Here is an 18200-nt window from a genome sequence, read left to right on the forward strand (position 1 = left end):
CACTCGCGACCTCTATTCAGCGAATAGACTTTTTAACCTTCCTCAGAGACGAGAAACATTTGTCTGTTTCTGCTATTAGAGGCTACTGGGCAGCACTGAGTTTGGTGTTACGCCTGAAGGGTATCAACATCTCCTTTTCCTGGGAACTTTCCCTGCTAGTTAAGGGGTTTGAGCAGTTGAGTTCTCCTAGAGAGCTCAAGCCTCCAATGTGGGATTTGTTCCAATACGTATACAAACCCTCGGTCCTTTAACAATAGGAAGGTACTTAGCGGCAGCTGAACCGGTCGTAAGCTTCGAACAAGGGGGTTTGGTAGTTAACTGCTTGTCCGGCAGTTGGCGTTCAGCTCGACTGCGAGGAGAAGAGTCATTTTGCTTTTGGCCGCGTTGGTGGAGAGACGTGCTGCTCGCCTCTCTGCCCGCTTCAAGTTGTATGCTTGGTTTTCTTCACTTTGTGAAGGCTTTTTCTCTTTCTCTATTACTTAGTGTGCATGTGCAAAGCTTGCGTAAGTACGTATCTGTTTTTGTATATCCATACTCAGTGATTGTTGTGATTTATAATGGAATCCCGAGAGCCGGAGAGACCCCCTCGCCCCCCCATCAGCCGCAGATTGTGCCCTGGTATGGAGGGCCGTAAGTGTGGGGCCTTTCGGTCATCTGTAGAGGTTGACCCTCATGAATTTTGCACTCGGTGCCAGGGCGAGAATGCTCTTGCACTGAGCCTTGTGATGTATGTAGTGTTTGGTCGGAGGAGCAGTGGGAGCGCTAGGAGGGAGGAAGAAACCGCGTAAGCCGGCCAAGGAGTCATCGGAGGGATCTCCGGTTACTCCCTTGGTCACGGACACGTCTTCTTCCTTCTTCCCTCCATCTCAGCTCCCTCCTATGGCTCCTTCCCCTTGGGGGGGGGTATCTCGCTCCTTCTCCTCTCTCGACCAGTCAAGCGTGGAGGAGGGGGCTAGGTACCCCAACATTCAGTTGTATTCGGGGTCGTCCGTTCGCTCGGGGTGGGAACTGTCCCCCCCCCGGGCAAGGGGAAACCCCCCACTTACTAACCCGACTCTGTTTCCTTCTTCAGATCTGCTTGCCACTGGGGATGATCTCGGCCGGGCCTGGTACTCGCTGTTCAGGGGCTGCTGAGTCATCTAGCGAGAGGGGCCAGGCCGGTAACTCACGGCCCGACCACCACGACAACCTCGATGGTGTCCACGCCTGGCTATGCTGCTCCACCGCACCTGGTGTATACCCAGCACGTTGCCATGGTAACCCCGACAGCTGCTGTTCAGGCACTGCTGCCGGAGGTGAAGACGTATGCTGTGACGCCGCCACCTGGTTTTGCCGCTCTTGCTTCAGCCCCTGACTTCCGGTGTCCCAAGAGCTCTCCCCTGGACCTGCCTCCAGTACAGAGGATGCCGCTGGTTCCTGCCCCGCCTCCTGTTCCTGAGATTGCTGTCGCTCCAGTACCAGTACCAGTTCCTGCCGCTGTTGTTCCTGCCCGTGGTGTTGCTGCCCCCACCCCAGTCCTTCCGGACAGGTGCAGTCGGGCCCTGTTGCTTCGGCAACTGCCCCGGCTCCATCCTGGATGGAAAACCTGACAGTGGTCCTGAGGAAGCTGATGAAGAAGAAGAAGAGGAGGAAGGTGTCGTCGTTGTCTTCATCCTCTTCTTCATCGTCGTCTGCCACCGCTTCCCCTTCGACTTCTAAGGCCCCACAGCCGAAGAAGAAGAAGATAGCCTCCTCACCCCCTAAGAAGGCTCGCTCCGAGACTTCTAAAGGGTCCGTCTCACTCCGGTGGGACGGTTGGGACTTCCGCTGGTCCTGTTCCTTTAGGAACTGGGCCCGTCTCTCCTTCCGCAAGGAAGAAGACGGGGACCGGAGGAGCGCCGGCTAACACCGGTACCTCCTCGCCTGGCGCCAGAGTTTCTGCCTCGGCGCCAGGTACCATCTCGGCCTCTCGTTCGCGAGAGGTACCGAGTGTACGGTCACCCGCGGGTGGCCGTGAAGCCAAGACCCAGGCAACCGAGGTTTCCTACTCGGTTGTGCCGGACCCATGAGCAGCTGCAGAGGACGCTTTTCAACACCCGTGGGACAACCTCTTAGTGTATGCCTTTCCCCCGTTCTGTCTGATTCTCAAGGTGATCAGCAGGGCGCTGTTCACCTCGAATCTTCGGATGATACTGGTGGCGCCCAAATGGCCTCAAGCCATTTGGTACCCAGACGAAGCACTGAGAGAGATTCACCCCTGGCACAGCCTCCTGTGCCAGCCACACGTAGAACGGTACCACCGGTCGGTCGAGTCCCTGTGTCTTCACGGCTGGCTGTTATCCACTATCTCTTACGAGTGAGAGGCTTTTCTCGCAGCGCAGCAACAGAGATGGCTGGGTACCTCAGACAGTACTCTGCAGCTGTATACCAGGGAAAGTGGTCCGTCTTCTGTGGTTGGTGTCGTGGACGGGGTCTCTCTCCTCTCAGAGCCACTATTCAGCAGGTAGCGGATTTCCTAGTTTTCCTTCGCCGATAGAAGCTCCTCTCCGTCTCTGCAGTTAAAGGATACAGAGCCGCCCTGGCCCTAGTCGTTAAACTGCGAGGAGTGGATATCTCCTCCTCCTTCGAGATCTCCCTCCTTATGAAGAGCTTCAAGAGGTCTTGCCCAACCAGGGAACTCACGCTCCCGGGGTGGGATGTGACTCTCGTCCTTAGGAGTTTGACTCGAAGACCCTTCGAGCCACTCCGAGAGTCGTCAGACCAGGATCTGACCCACCCTCAAGACCCTCTTCCTGCTGGCCCTGGCATTGGCGAAGAGAGTAGGGGGAACTTCATGGTCTTTCCTTCGACGTCAAGCATTCCAGGGGATGGGGATCCGTGATGCTCGATTTCGTCCCGAACTTCGTAGCGAAGACTCGGAGTCCTTCGGTCCCTGACGACTGGTTCAAGTCTTTCATGATCCCCTCCCTGAAGGACTTCACTAATAACAATGCGGATGAGATGCTGCTTTGTCCTGTGAGGGTGCTACGGCGCTATCTGAAGAGAACTCGACACCTTAGGCCTGAGTGTCGACGCCTCTTCGTTAGACGGGGACCGGGTTACCAAGAAAGAAGTTTCCAAGAACACTCTTTCTGGCTGCGTGAGGTGATCAGGAGGGGGTACGACGCGGATGGTAGGGACGACACCCGTACCCTTCGTCCGTGAGCTCACAAAGTCAGAGGTATTGGTCCGCAAGAACTTCTCCCTGGCGCAGGTTCTGAAGGCAGGGGTTTTTGGGCCAAACCAGACCACCTTCACTTCCTTCTACCTTCGGGATATTACCCACAGGTCATTGGACACCTTTTCCTTGGGACCCGTGGTGGCTGCTCAACAAATTGTGTAGTCTACTCAGTACCCAGCGGACAGAACAGCATCACATCCTTGTGTGACTGCATGAATGGACGATTGAAAGAGTGTGACTGGCTTCTCTTCTCTTTCGTTCTTCCTCCTCTACCTGTGGGCAGAGGGCCGCGGTTGTCACTACGCTGAACAGGAAGCAGATGCAGGTAAGCTACATGACTGAGCTCCATCCTATCCTTTTATCAGTAGGGATAGGAATATATATCCACACTCCCCAACAAGGGGGGTGAGTGGAAGCCAACAAGAGACAAACCCATGACTTCATTTTGGCTCTTGAAGTAGGAACTAGTTCTTGTGTTTTTGCTATTTATAAGAGGTATGCTTGCGTCCCTCTTATAAACTTGGTCCAGAAGTCTGACCACTGATCCTGCGGTGCACACCCAGATCAGCTGGGCAGAGGCTAGGATCCCTCCCTTTGCTCTTACGACCAGGGAGGTAACCAAGGTGGGACGAACACCAGTCTGTTCATAAGACTCAGATTCCACCCACCAATAAGTGAGTCTTCCTTTTTTTAAAGGACAGATGGTTTGTATTACGTATCGGAACAAATAACAATTTGTCGAAAATTGTATTTTTCCTAACTATAAAAACCTGAGGTCCTTTACACATAGTCCCACCTCGTGCCACCCCTCACTTTGCGTTTCCTGGGCCTAAAGCAAAGTGACTACTCTCCTCGCAGTCGAGCTGACCCCCAACTGCCGGACAAGCAGTTAAATGCTGAACTCCCTTGTTCAAAGCTTACGACCGGTTCGAAGCTTACGACCGGTTCAGCTGCCGCTAAGTACCTTCCTATTGTTAAAGGACCTCAGGTTTGTATAGTTAGGAAAAATAAAATTTTCGACAAATTGTTATGTTTACTTGGTGCTTAAGAGCTTAACTAAGAGTCCCTATGAGCCCTTGCGTCGCTCATCTGACAGGAGCCTGACGCTCAAGACAGTTTTCCTCTTGGCTTTGGCATCTTCCAAGAGGGTAGGAGAGCTCCACGGTCTGAGTTATGAGGTGAAGCACACCAGGAGTTGGAAGTCGGTGTCCTTCGAGTTTGTCCCGCAATTCGTGGCCAAGACCCAAAATCCCTCGGTGCATGATGACAGGTTCACTTCGTTTTCCATTCCATCACTGACTGACCTTGTGGGTGGTGTTGCTCAAGAGCCTTTGTTGTGCCCTGTCCAGGCCCTGCGTTGCTATCTTAAAAGGACTCGGCACCTTAGACAAGGCTGCCACAGGCTTTTTGTTAGCACAGGCCGTACAAAGAAAGAGGTGTCTAAGAATACTATCTCTTTTTGGATATAGGAAGACATGGGACAGGCATACTTGACTCTTGATGATTCCACCACCATGTCTGTGCAGGCTAGAGCACATGACGTTAGAGGTATTGGTCCTTCTCTGGCTTTCAAAAAGAACCTGGCTGTACATAGAGTGCTGAGCGCTGGTACTTGGTTACGCCAGTCCACGTTCACCTCCTTCTATCTGAAGGATGTTGCCCACGGATCTATGATCATGTTTTCCCTGGGTCCTGTGGTGGCTGCTCAACAGGTTGTGTAACTCATAGTTGCCCTTAATAGGGCACCTTTGTATCTTACCTAAGATAATTAATTGTGTGGATGAGAGAATGAGTGAGTTGGCTGGTCTCCTTTCTTTTGTACCTTTCCTTCTTCCTTCAGGCGGTTTAAGAAATAGGCACGTATTTTGCTGGACTGGTCTGATACAGGTGAGTAAGGTAGTCATACTTGTAGTGTGGTCGTGCAATTTACAATATCTTACCCACTATTTGGTAGCATAGGTTCCACTCCTTGGCAAGGAGGAGTCGGGAGTAATACAAACCCTGGTGTCTTGGTTTGTTATTGGTTTCTCTTTGGTTCCCTATACAATGGTTATCCCATAGTATATCATTGTACGACACTAAGGTTCTGAGTGGTTAGATATCCGTTTATCTAGCTTCTCAATGGGCTTCAGTCCCTCTCCAAGAACTATTTCTCTTGAGAGCTGGACCGGTGGGTAGGCCCCCAGCTGGTCTAGGATGTCTTATACCTCCCTCCAAGTATGAGTCTATCCTATTGTTAAGACCGAAGGTTTGTTCGCGTATGAACAAATGACAAATTTTCTAAGACAATTTGTATTTTTCATGACTACAAATCTGAGGTCTTAAAGTTATACTTCCCACCTCTAGCCGCCCCTCTATTTGTTAAGTCATCTTGAGTTGGGAAAGACTGGCGTAGATGTGTGGTCCTTGACCACTCTTCACCCGATCTACGCATGTGTTGCCAGATATCACAAGATTCCCTGCTTGCATCTGCTTTTTAACCGGATCAAGCTAGGCACTAGAAATTATTCTATTGTTAAGACCTCAGGTTTGTAGCTATGAAAAATACAAATTGTCTTAGAAAATTTGTCATATTTTAGAAATAGTCGAGGATTACGAGTTAGATGGGTGCATGAAAGAGAGTAGAAGTGTTAGTGTTAGGACTGAAGTAACCGAGGTTATACCAGAGTTTAAGAGCTATAGGGAGGCAGTTTTGGAAGGGCCAAGGCGAATGGCAGAGCGAGTGGTTGATAGAAGCGTTAGAGCGAGTAACGTGAGTGTAGTTAGCCCTAAAAAGAGATAGGAGTGGGAGTGTCAGAAGAGTAGGGTCAGTTAGTTGTGAGCGAGAGCAGCAGTGTTATAGATGTGGTACGCCAGGACACAGGCACAACAACTCTTAAGCATACAATATCAAAAAGACACAAGAAGAATGAATGTGGGTGGGCATTAGAAGCATGCTTTCTGGTGTGGGCAAACGGGGCATTTAGTGAGTGAGTGTAAAAAAGATAGGGATATTAAATGTTACAGGTGGGGACAGGTAGGACACATCTAGTGGATGTCAGGGTACCTGTATGAACGTGGTTTGTGGCAACTGCGGGAAGAACGGGCATTATGCTAGGATGTGTAAAGAACAGTATGTGAAATGTGTTGAATGTGGAATGGAAGGTCATGTGGCGATTGTGTGTAGGCGTAAGAGGGTGAGTCAGGCTGGGAATTCTGGAAACTAAGGGAAAAGGGGATTCAGTTGGGTGGGTCCTCTAGTATGCGACAGTGTGTTCAGGAGAATGTGATAAGTGAGTGGTTTGGAGTTAATAAATGTGAGCCGAGCATCAGTGAGCAAATGGGTCTGGGAGATTGGCAGTTAGTGCTGGTTAAGTATGGAAGAAAGCAGAAGAAGGTAAGGAAAGGGAATGAAAGGGAGAAACGTGAACTGCATGATGGAGGGGTAAAAATGGTGGATAAGGCGGGTAATAAGGATGACTTTGAGGGGAGGAATGATGCTCATAGTGTGTGTGGGTTTGAATTGTCAGGGTTTAGTGAGATTTCAGCAGGAAGGGAATCGGGTAGTAAGGACGTGGTTGGCAGTATGAATGAGTCTCCTCAGGAGTTTGGCAGGAATGTAAATGAGGTGAGTGATTTGGTGGCAGAGTTACAAGAGATATTGGGACAAGAGTTATAAGGAGTAGATGAGATAGTGAGTGGGATTTGGGAGGATAGTATTTAGGGAGATGAAAATGGGAGTCTGACTGGAAGTGGTCTGGGAGAAGTGGATGGCGGTGTAACTGAATGTGTGTATGAGGGCCCTCAAACAAGATCCCGGGGAACAATTAAGTTTACCGAGAAACCATTAAGTTTGCGCAGGACTGGTAAAATATTTGCCAGGAAAATCAGAAGTTAAGCAATCATATTGAAAGTGAAGTGAGTTAATGCTGGAACAATGGTGAAGAAGTATTCAAGATATTAACAAGACTGTTGTTTGAATAAGCTGGTGTTTTATGCCAGCATGGACTGCTGTTTGTATGAGCAACTTTTGGCCAACCCTATGAGAGCTGATAGCCAGCTCAGTGGTGTGGTTAAATTATTTCAGTAAGGAGAAATGCAGACGATTTTTGTGTAAAGCCAGTAAGATGTAAGGAAGCTCGAAGAAGTGCAGGTGTTGGTGACATGGAAGATTATAAATTCTGATCAAGACAAAACGGGTCAAAAAATGGCCTGTATAATGAATGCTGTAGAAACTCTGTCACAACCTGTGGAACTCTCAGCTGTGGCCCATAAAACTTTCAGCCACATCCTTTTGATAGCCTGTGTTGTTGGCATGCATAGCAGTGCCAGACATACGATCATGGTCAACTTTAACCTTAAATAAAATCAAAACTACTTAGGGTAGAGAGCTGTAGTTTTGCATGTTTGATGATTGGAGGGTTGATGATCAACGTAAGAATTTGCAGCGCTCTAATCCCAGTCATTTTCCAGATCTGAGGGTGGATGGGATGGACAGAAAAAATCCTTCTCAAAGGTTTTCTTTTATAGAAAACTCAAAAATTGTTATTTCTATGAAACATTTTATACAACCAATTATAAATCATAAATGGTCTTATCTCCATAGGGGTTAGTGCTGTCAGTGCATCTCTTATGGGGCCTTTGGCCCCCACCCCCAAGCTGCAACCCCCTTTATTCCTTTTACTGTACATCCACACATATTCACTTTCCTCCATCTTAACTTCCACCCTCTCCGAACAGGTATTTCACAGTGCAGCTGCAAGGTTTTCTTCCTGTTACTCTCAATTTCAGCACTGAATGACCTCATAGGTCTGAGTACTTGGCCGTTGGCCAAAATTTTGTTCCATTTCATAAATGGTCTTACATATTCCAGGTTGTAAAGGTTTGTGGTTGACATAACAACTGTGTTACAGCTACTGCAAAGCAGACTTAGATGATACTGTTTTTTACTTTTATGATCTTGAATAAGATGCAGAAAGTTGATTGAAAAGCATCCTTTGTTTGTTGACAATTTCAGTGTTTACCATGGAGTGGTTTTCCTATCAGTCACCATAACTTAGAGATTTTGACCACTGAATCTGGCAGTGAGCAGATAGTAATGTATACAAGTCTGCTAATTGCTTTGATTAGTTGTTCACTGATTTTTCTGATGTTAAAACCAATACTGTAGCCTCCAATTGTGACCTCAGGTCATGCTTCTGTTTCTTTGATGAATAAAATTGAGGTACCCTTGATGTATCTGATTTTAAAGATATACCATAAATCTCAAGCATAATGAAGTGGAATTTTCAGTGATCTCTCATTTTTGAATGGGTCATGATTGTATAGTGAAGTTTCTGTAAGTGATGGCATAATCCGCAGATAAGTAAAATGAATTCCTTCTCATTTGTTGACTATCATTATTCAAGACAAAGCTTAGTTCAGTGGTGATTATAGACATATGTAACAGCTTATAACCAATGGAAAAGGAGTCGATCCGATTCGACTTGGAATTTGCTCATCTGAATTTAAAATTATACACCTGGATAACTTTCTTTAAAAGCTAATTCATGAATTGTTCATACACGAAACAAACCTTCGGTCTTAACATTAGGATTTACTAGCGCCAAGCTGGAAACCGGTAGAATTAAAATTTACAATTGTGAGATCCAGGGACTAATGGCATCTATACCAGGTCACGGGCATGTATACCCAGAATGCCCACGGCTACCTGTGACCCATCAGTTATTTTCCTACCGCCTTTAAGATAAGACGTGTTACTGTCTATCTCAAAAGGAAATGCCCAGGAGTCAGTGGCTTCCCTTGTTCTAGGTTCCTAACTTCGGTGTCGATGGATCCTCATCCAACGTGTAGTAGGTGCAGGGAAAACGTATGTACGGTTACTAATCCGTGTTCTGTTTGTCGCGGTTGGTCGGTGGAACAGTGGAAGAAGTTCTATGGGAAAAGCCAATACACAAAAGAAAGGGGGTGACGCCATCTTTGGATGACCAAAACCTTACCGGCTTCTTTTGTATCGGTAATAAACCAGGCTGCTCCATATGTTTCTCCACCTGCTTTTGAATTGTCTCATACCCCTTCGGTTTCTCCTAGCGGTTCTGTATCGGAAACGTCAGGAGGGGCCTTGGGTAATTTTATGAATAATTTGCACTCTCCTTTGTTCCCAGCAAGTAGAGCGAGATCCGCCATCTTTGTTCCAGGCTCCTGCTACTCAAGCGCATAGGTTAGATGGTACGTGGTCAGCGCTAGGCCTACCAGGCGTACCAACCTTGGATGGTCTGCTTGCGCATTATATGACGTCACGGTTCCAGCAGGGTCCGGCAGCGCTGAATGTTCCTCATCCCCCGGGCTTGCAATTTATGGGAATTAATGCCGCGGCTTCACCATCCCACTCAGTATTTACAGCGATGCAGAACGTGGGAGGTAGTTTGGCAGCAAACGTGCGGTTGCCAGCAGAAACCTCTCAGTCTATCCCTACGAGAGGGATGACGTCACAACATACGTCACACTCCGAGATGGCAGGCGTGATGACGTCACAGACCGATTCTCGGCCTTTTTCGATGCACCCAGACGCTAATACGCCTTCTGACCCGTCAATGCAAACTGTAATGCAGAAATTACAGGATATAGAGGAGAGATGAATAAGAGAGACAAAAAGAAAAAGTGTTGATTCGCCTTCTTCGTCTTCTTCCTAGTTCGGCGTCATCGCTGAGTCCGATAACGTCACGGCGAGCGCCAGTCAAGCGTTGGAGGAGGATTCGGGAGTTCCTAGCGGATCCTCGGGCCAAGAGGTAGAAGAATCAATTCTTCCTCTTCTTCGGACCAAGACTGTCATTTCCAAGTCAGCAAGAAGGTCGGAAAATCAGTGGCTGTTAAGCACAAGGTTGGCAGACGAAGCCGTTCGCAAAGAGTCTGAACAAGCGAGAGAGGTGACGGCCGGCGAGCTAGCGGCCGAGGCGGAGTTGCCAGTTCGGATCGCAAAAACTCGAGATACCTCTGGTAAAATCGACGTTGGCGGCGAAAGGTGCAGCAGAGGATGGAATGCAGGTCCCATTTTGTTTTTCGCCCGTAAGGCCGTTCAAAATACGTACGAAGGACGATAAGGCTCCTATTAAAAGTACGAAAAATAGAGAGTTGGCAACCTCGGCGGATACGTTCGTGGAAGGCAGTGTCCGTCTGGATAGAAGGCCGAGGCCGGGCTCGCCGACGCTCGAAAACGATGCCAATGCTAATAGAGAAGAACTTACCTCTGTCTGTAAGGGAGCCGTCATCTTGGAGATCTAGACGAGATTCTCGCTCTTGAATCCGTGAGACGTTCTCGTTCCCCTGCTGACTATCTGGGATCGAGCCAACAGCGGCCAGCAAAGATCAAAGAGACCGCGGCCGTAGGGGCAGGCGGCCGTGGAATTCCGGGCCGTCTGTCAGAAGAATAGAGGCGAGACAACATCTCTCGTGACGGAGAGTGGTACACTAGAGCCGGAGGAAGGAGAAAACCAAGAGTTTCTGGCCTCGTATGCAGAGGTTATTGATTTGATTCGTCAATTCAATAGCCTTTCGGAGAAGACAGAAACACCGGCCAGTATGCTTCCTCCCTGGAATTGACATGGCGTTTGGACTAAAGAGGGATACCAAGGTGTCGTATGAATTGCCTTGTTCGAGTCATGCGGAATCGGTCTTGCAACAACGTAAACGCAAAGATTGCAGGGAGGGATAATTCCTTAAGATCTAATACATCATTTAAATTTATTCCCCCTCCAATGATAAAGCAAAGGAAATATTATGCGACACCGAATCCCTTTGCTGTCTAGACAAATGAACTCTAATGTTGTAAGGTTAAGGCCTGGATTAACCTTGGATCAGGTTTAAAATGGAGTGCCCTTCGATGACGTACCAGAGGCTGCTACGTTAGAAAGCAACAGCTTCTTCTGTCTTTCAGGCTGCGTCCTGGTTAGACCTTTGGTCAACAGCAGTGGCGAAAATTGCATCCTCGGAAGCAACAAGGAAAGTAGTGGATGAACCATTGTTCATTAGATTACTACAGTCAGGGTCCAAGGCGATTGCGTACCTGACAAACGTAAGTGCCAATGTTTGGGCAAAATATCCTGCTAATGAGGAGAGATGCAGCATTGGCTAGACTAAGCCGCAATGTGGATTTGGATTCCCTGTTAGCATGAGGAATAGGGATATCTTGGAATCGCAACTACTGTTGCCAGAGGTCATACTGGAAGAGGCGATAGATAGAAGAAGGATGGACACTAACGATAGGTTGGTGCAACAGGCAGTTAGGAAAACCTCTAACAGTCAAACTACTCCTTTGGAGGGAAGACAACAGCAGATGCCTCGAAAGAAGACAGTGAGACATAGCATCCCTAATAGAGTCACAAGACCCTCTTCCCCAAAGAGGATAACTCATCGGCCCTTTCACAATAGAAACAACAGAGGAAGGGGCAATAGGGGAAGAGGGAGAGGCTCAAGAAGATAGGATGGGCGCCTCCCATCACTGGCTCCACACCAGTGGGGGGTTGCCTGGCAAATCACTGGAAGGTGTGGCAGGAACTAGGGCAGAGCAGTGGGTGGTGGATGTTCTCAGGATCGGGTATTTGATTCCGTTCGAGGTAACCCCGCCCCTGACAGATCAACCATTACCCACGTCACTTATGCCCACAAATCTCAGAAGGCCACTATTCTGCAGGACAAAGTGAAGAAGATGAATGGAAAAAGGAGCTGTGCAACAAGTATGCAGTCCGACAAAAAAAGGCTTCTACAGCAGGATTTTCCTGGTACCCAAAGCCAACGGGGAGTGGAGGACAGTAATAGACCTGTCAACGCTGAATCTGTTTATAAGGAAACCAGTTTCAAGATGGAAACTCCGAAAACGGTTCTACAAGCAGTCAGAATCGGAGACTTTATGCTGACAGTCGATCTAAAGGACGCATACTTTCAGATACCAGTCCATCAGTCTTCAAGGAAATTTCTCCGCTTCAGTCTTGCAGGGAAAGCTTTCGAGTTCAAGGTCCTGTGCTTCGGATTGACAACGTCTCCTCAAGTTTTTACAAGAGTGTTCACCCTCGTGTCGGCGTGGGCGCATGCTCAGGGGATCAGGCTAATAAGATATCTGGACGATTGGCTGGTGATAGCAAAGTCCAGGGAGAAATTACTTCAGGGACAGGGTGGCGGCCCTCCTGCAGCTTTGTCACAGCCTAGGTATTGTGGTGAATCAGCAGAAGTCGCAGCTGGATCCAAGTCAACGTTTGGAATATCTGGGAATGGTGATAGACACAACACAAGCCAAAGTATTCCCGACAGACCAAAGAGTAGAGAAATGCAAACCAAGTGGTGAATGCCTTTCTGGGAAAGCAGACACAGCCAGCACAAGACAGTGGCCCAGGGTGGTGCTGGGAATCCTAACCTCCTGGAGAAGCTAGTACCACAAGGAAGGCTACACTTCGGTCCCTACAATGGAGGATGAAGGAGTTTTGGTCACCAAACAGTAGATCACCCGTACGAGCAAATTCCCTTGTCGGCAGAAGTGAGGAAAGACTTGCTGTGGTGGGTGGACGACGACAATCTGACAGTGGGTGTCCCCCTTCAACAATCCTCCCCAGACCTCTTGCTGTTCTCGGATGCGTCACTAGAAGGCTGGGGAGCCATATGGAGGAGTTGATGGTGTCAGCAAAATGGAGTTGCAAGGACAGAGAACTCCATATAAACGTGCTGGAGTTGAAAGCAGCTTCCTGCTCTACAAGAATTCAGGGAGAGAGTAAAGGACACTCAGTGGTATTGATGTCAGACAACACCACAGTAGTAGCTTATATAAACAACGCAAGGAGGCCTAGTTTCTCGGCAGTTTACAGTGATGACAGTTCAACTTCACCAGTGGCTATAGAGAACCTGGTAGACATCAAGGCCAGGTATATTCCGGGAAAAAGAAACATAGTGGCCGACAAGTTGAGCCGCAGGGATCAGATTCTGGGAACGGAGTGGTCCCTACACCAACAGGTAGTGGACAGGATGCTCATGTTGTGGAAGGACCGATCATAGACCTATTCGCAACCAGGTACAACAAAAAGTTGGAAGTGTATTGTTCAGTAGTCCCGGACGCAGAGGCAGTAGCAGAAGATGCGCTACAACACCCCTGGGACAATCTGGACATGTACGCATTTCCTCCATTTTGTCTAATCCGTCAGGTTTTTGAACAGGGTAATGCGGTCTCAGAACCTCAAGATGACCCTGGTAGCCCCGTTATGGCCGAAAGCAGAGTGGTTTCCAGACCTACTGGAACTCCTAGTAGATGTGCCAAGAGAGTTACCTCCATGGAGCAACCTTCTGTGTCAGCCTCACGTGGAGAGGTACCACCAGTCGGTGAAGTCCCTATCGCTTCACGGGTGGAGACTGTCAAGTATCTCCTCCGAGAGCGAGGGTTTTCGCAGAAAGCAGCAACTCAGATGGCAGGTAATATCAGAAAATCATCTGCGACAGTATACCAAGGAAAGTGGTCAGCATACTGTGATTGGTGTCGTAGAGGGAACGTGTCTCCACTCGGTACCACTATTCAGCAGTTAGCAGACTTTCTGATATATCTCAGAACAGAAAAACATATGTCTGTATCTGCAGTGAAGGGTACAGGGCTGCTCTAGCCTCAGTCTTACGAATGAAAGGAGTGGACATATCGTCTTCATGGGAGTTGGCCATGCTGATGAGGAGCTTTGAACAGTCATGCCCACCAAAGGAGCTAAAAAGCCCCAGGTTGGGATCTGACCAAGGTACTGAGTAGTCTGACAAAACCCCCCTACGAACCACTAAGGCAGTCCACGGATAGGAGCCTGACCCTGAAGACAGTCTTCTTATTGGCCCTGGCTTCAAAACCAAAAGGGTAAAAGGTGGGGGAGCTACATGGCCTCTCATATCTCATAAGCACTCGAGAGGTTGGAGATCAATGGTGTGTGAGTTTGTCCCAGAATTCGTGGCAAAGACCCAAAATCCAACAATAGTAGACGGCAGATTAGACTCCTTTACCATACCTTCCTGGCAGACTTTGTAGACAACGACAAAGCTGAAATGCTCCTGTGCCCCGTCAGGGCACTAAGGGAGTACTTAAAGAGAACAAGGCACCTCAGGCCGGGGTGCCAGAGGTTGTTTCGTAAGTACAGGACGGAACAAGAAGGAAGTGTCCAAAAATACAATATCATTTTGGCTAAGGGAGACGATCAGAGATGCTTATACTGCAGAAGACAGAGGGTCAGATAGCCAGGTGGGAGCTAGAGCTCATGACATCAGGGTGTGAGTCTTCCCTGGCATTTAAGAAGAACATGTCTGTGGATAAAATTCTGAAAGCTGGCGTGTGGAAGCGCCAAACAACTTTCACCTCATTTTATTTGAAAGATGTTGCCCATAGATCCTTGGACACCTTTTCCTTGGGTCCAGTGGTGGCGGCCCAACAAGTGATATAGTTCATCCAGTGCCCCGTGGCGGGTCAGTTTGCGTCTAGTCTAAGATGAAGGTATGAAAGTAGAATGAATGGGATGACTGGTCTTTTTTCTTTACTACTTTCTTCCTACTCCTTTAACTACGGGCAATATGAAGCAGTACCGCTGTGCTGGAACGGACTAGATGCAGGTGAGATGGTCAGCCATACTGTGAAGCTATCTTAGCTGATGATATACTTTTCAGTAGCAACACACCCCTCTGGATAATAAGGAAAAGAGGGGTGAAGGTGGATCCAGTCGCAAGGGACAAGAGTAAACAGTAGAATGGTATCTACACCCAGTGGAGGAAACCAATAGATCCGCTTATATCTTTGGTCCTAGGTTCATTGTCCATTCTCTTAGAATTTCCCTATATATTCGGAAAATGGATAAGGTGGCAAACTCCCAGTCAGTTGTAGAGACTTACCTCCCTCCAATAGTAAGTCTATCCTAATGTTAAGACCGAAGGTTTTGTTTCGTGTATGAACAAATACCAAATTTGTAACTAATTTGTATTTTTCATAACTAACAAACCTGAGTCTTAACAGTTAAAGGCCCACCTCGAACCACCCCTCTAGCAGTCTAAACTGGGTTAGAAATATAACTGATGGGTCACAGGTAGCCGTGGGCATTCGGGGTATACATGCCCCGTGACCTGGTATAGATGCCATTAGTCCCTGGATCTCACAAGTGTAATTTTAATTCTACCGGTTTCCAGCTTGGCGCTAGTAAATCCTAATGTTTAGACCTCAGGTTGTTACGTTATGAAAAATACAAATTAGTACAAATTTGGTATGTTTTTCAAAACTCAATACTACTGTACAAGAATTTCCTGCATGCCAGCCACACAAAAAGGTAAATTCATGAAATACTTTTCAGCTTAATACATAAATGCATCATTCTTACCTGTGTTGTTGTTATTGTCTTACCTGCAACACTGTTATTTCATTGTGAATTGAAATGGTAACTTTGCCAAAACCAGCACATTACAGAAGATGTCATTACAATTCCTGTCAAGGAATAGTGAATGAAGGGTTTGCTGCAACTTCAATATGAGGGAAAAAAGTCCAAAAACAATTGTACAACTTCATAATCTATTTCCTGACCAAACATGTAATTTTTAAAAAGTATACTGTCAATGAAACTAGGTTTTGCCTACTCTGGTCATCAAATTATTTCTGTTCATATTAAGCCTCTAAAAGGCTAAAATACCCAATTTGTTTATATGCAGAACAAACCTTTGGTCTCAACAATAGGATAATCTTCTAGCGCCAGCTGGAAACTGGTTAAAAACCGACAAGGTTGCAATGTAGAATCTGTGGCATCCGGCAACAATGCATATCCAAGGTGAAGACTGGTCACTTGACCATGTCTGCATCATGTGATGCACTGCCTTGGAGTGTGGCTGTTTGTATTTACTGTCCTCCTGCCCAAGCCGGTTTCTTTGTTTTGACCGATTTATTTATGCTTTTGAGTGTTTGTGCTTTCTGTGTGCTATTATGGATTCAGCTAAGAAGACTGGGACCCACTCTGCCAACAAGGAATCAGAGGAATTTATTTCTGGTGATGGATTTTCATTTCTCAATGTGGTTCGGATTCCACAGTAAGCTGTAGGTCCTGTTGCTAAGTAACCAATTGGTTCCTAGCCACGTAAAAATATCTAATCCTTTGGGCCAGCCTTAGGAGATCTGTTAAATCAGCTCAGCGGTCCGGTATAACTAGGATATACAGGCAGTCCCCGGGTTACGACGGGTTCCGGTTACGATGTTCCGAGGTTAAGGCGCTTTTCAATTATATTCATCAGACATTATTTCCAGGGTTGCGACGCCTACAACTCATCTGGCAGATGAGTTGCAAAATAATCAATATTTGAAATGCAAAATAATCAATATTTGATGCAAAAATGCAAAATAATCAATATTTGAAGTTTTTTTTATGAAAAATGCAATAAGAATGCAGTTTACATAGTTTTCAATGCACCCAAAGCATTAAAAGTAAGGTTTTCTTAGGATTTTTTACAATGTTCCGGCTTATGACGCGTCTCAAGAACGGAAACCGCGTCGTAACCCAGGGGCTGCCTGTACTGAACTTGATTACATGTGTACAGTTATTAAAAAAGCTAAGTAATTTATCAGTGTAATACCAGAGGGTCCAAAGGGTTTGCTATGTGGAATACTTCCAGTTTTTGTTCTATCTAATATATGAAAGACTACTGATCCAGGGAACAATGTGAGCATGATATTAAACATTTATATGATTATTGGGTTAATTTAAAATCTTTTATTATAATGTTTTATTAATTTGGATATTTTTTATTCATAGAATGTTTTTCTTTTTGGATTTTAATTGAGCCTAGTGAGAAGCCATAGTGATGCATTATTTTTATTTTTCCTTTTTAGCATAAGAGTGAGATGCCGTGCAGCAGTGATGAGATGAGTGATGGAAAAACAAACAACAGACGATAAACTTTCAGTTTGATGGCCTTTTTTTAACTTGGAATATTTTTTTATCAGAATATTTTTTTATCATAAAAGGAAAGTTTAGGTTTTTATTTAGTTTTTATATTTAATTACTGATATACATTTATGTATTGCATCTGTGTGTTTGCATGCATACTGAAAGGGTTCAAGAGTTCTATTTTTCCAAAATGTAAAGAGGCATGTCTAAACTTGTATTGTAGTAGCATGAATATTTTTCAAGAGATCTGATTGATGTACTGGAGGTTTCAGTTCATTTTGGTATATATACATTTATTAAGTAAACAGTAACATTGTTATTTATTTACAAATTAAATTATTTCCCTTAATTGGTTCTTTAATGTTATAATAATGCCACAAATTATTAGTATTACTTTGTGTTATTAATATATATTTTTTTTCATTATTATTACAGTACATATTATTAAAGTGGGTTAACCAAGCCAGTGATTTAAACTTGTAGAAGTATTTAGTTTAAAATTAGAAATGAAAATTAAAGCAAGAAATTGAAGGAGTTGGATTACTAAGTAAGATGAGACCAAGGAAACTGGCTCGCCAGTAAAAGGCTGGAAGTAATGTAGTACCTGTGGGGTAGAGGGTTGCTGCAAAGATTCTTTGATACCACAACCTATTGTGTGCCACATTCATCCAAAAGTTAATTTTACGTATACAACTTACCTGGTACAGTAGTTACATATGGCTATAGTCTCTGACGTCACAGCAGAATTTCAAAACTCGCGGTAGCGCTAGTTGATAGGTCAGGTGATCCCTTCCCCCCCTGCCCCCTACTGGGGTACTAGGAACTATTCCAGCTAAGATAAGATTTTTTCTGCCATGGAGCCTGTAACTCCTGCTCCCTTTCGGTTGAATTTCATCGTTGGTCATACGATCTTCGTCAGGATTTTTGGTGAAGTACTCTGCATGATTTTGCGGTTTAACGGTGTTGATTTACAGCTAGTTAGGCATTTTTGCTAGGAATATGTCGGATTCTAGTTTAGTTCATTATAGGTTTTGCAGCAAGGGCTGCAAAACAAGGTTGTGTAAGGCCAGTGTGGATCCTCATACCATTTGTGTGTCTTGTAG

General features: G+C 46.1%; 1 protein-coding gene across 2 annotated transcripts in view; it reads left to right on the forward strand.

The window, feature by feature from the left end:
• LOC135226411 (uncharacterized) overlaps positions 1 to 17446 on the forward strand; it is a 55708-nt gene extending 38262 nt beyond the window's left edge. For both annotated transcript variants that reach the window (XM_064265934.1, XM_064265935.1), the window contains exon 7: positions 17040 to 17446. In XM_064265934.1, coding sequence (XP_064122004.1) covers positions 17040 to 17105 — 66 coding nt within the window. In that variant the 3' untranslated portion in view covers positions 17106 to 17446. The remainder of the gene's footprint in view (positions 1 to 17039) is intronic.
• The last annotated feature ends 754 nt before the right edge of the window (positions 17447 to 18200 follow it).

This window comes from Macrobrachium nipponense, chromosome 14 (assembly GCF_015104395.2).
Source record: "Macrobrachium nipponense isolate FS-2020 chromosome 14, ASM1510439v2, whole genome shotgun sequence".
In the NCBI taxonomy this organism is placed as follows: Eukaryota; Metazoa; Arthropoda; class Malacostraca; order Decapoda; family Palaemonidae; genus Macrobrachium; species Macrobrachium nipponense.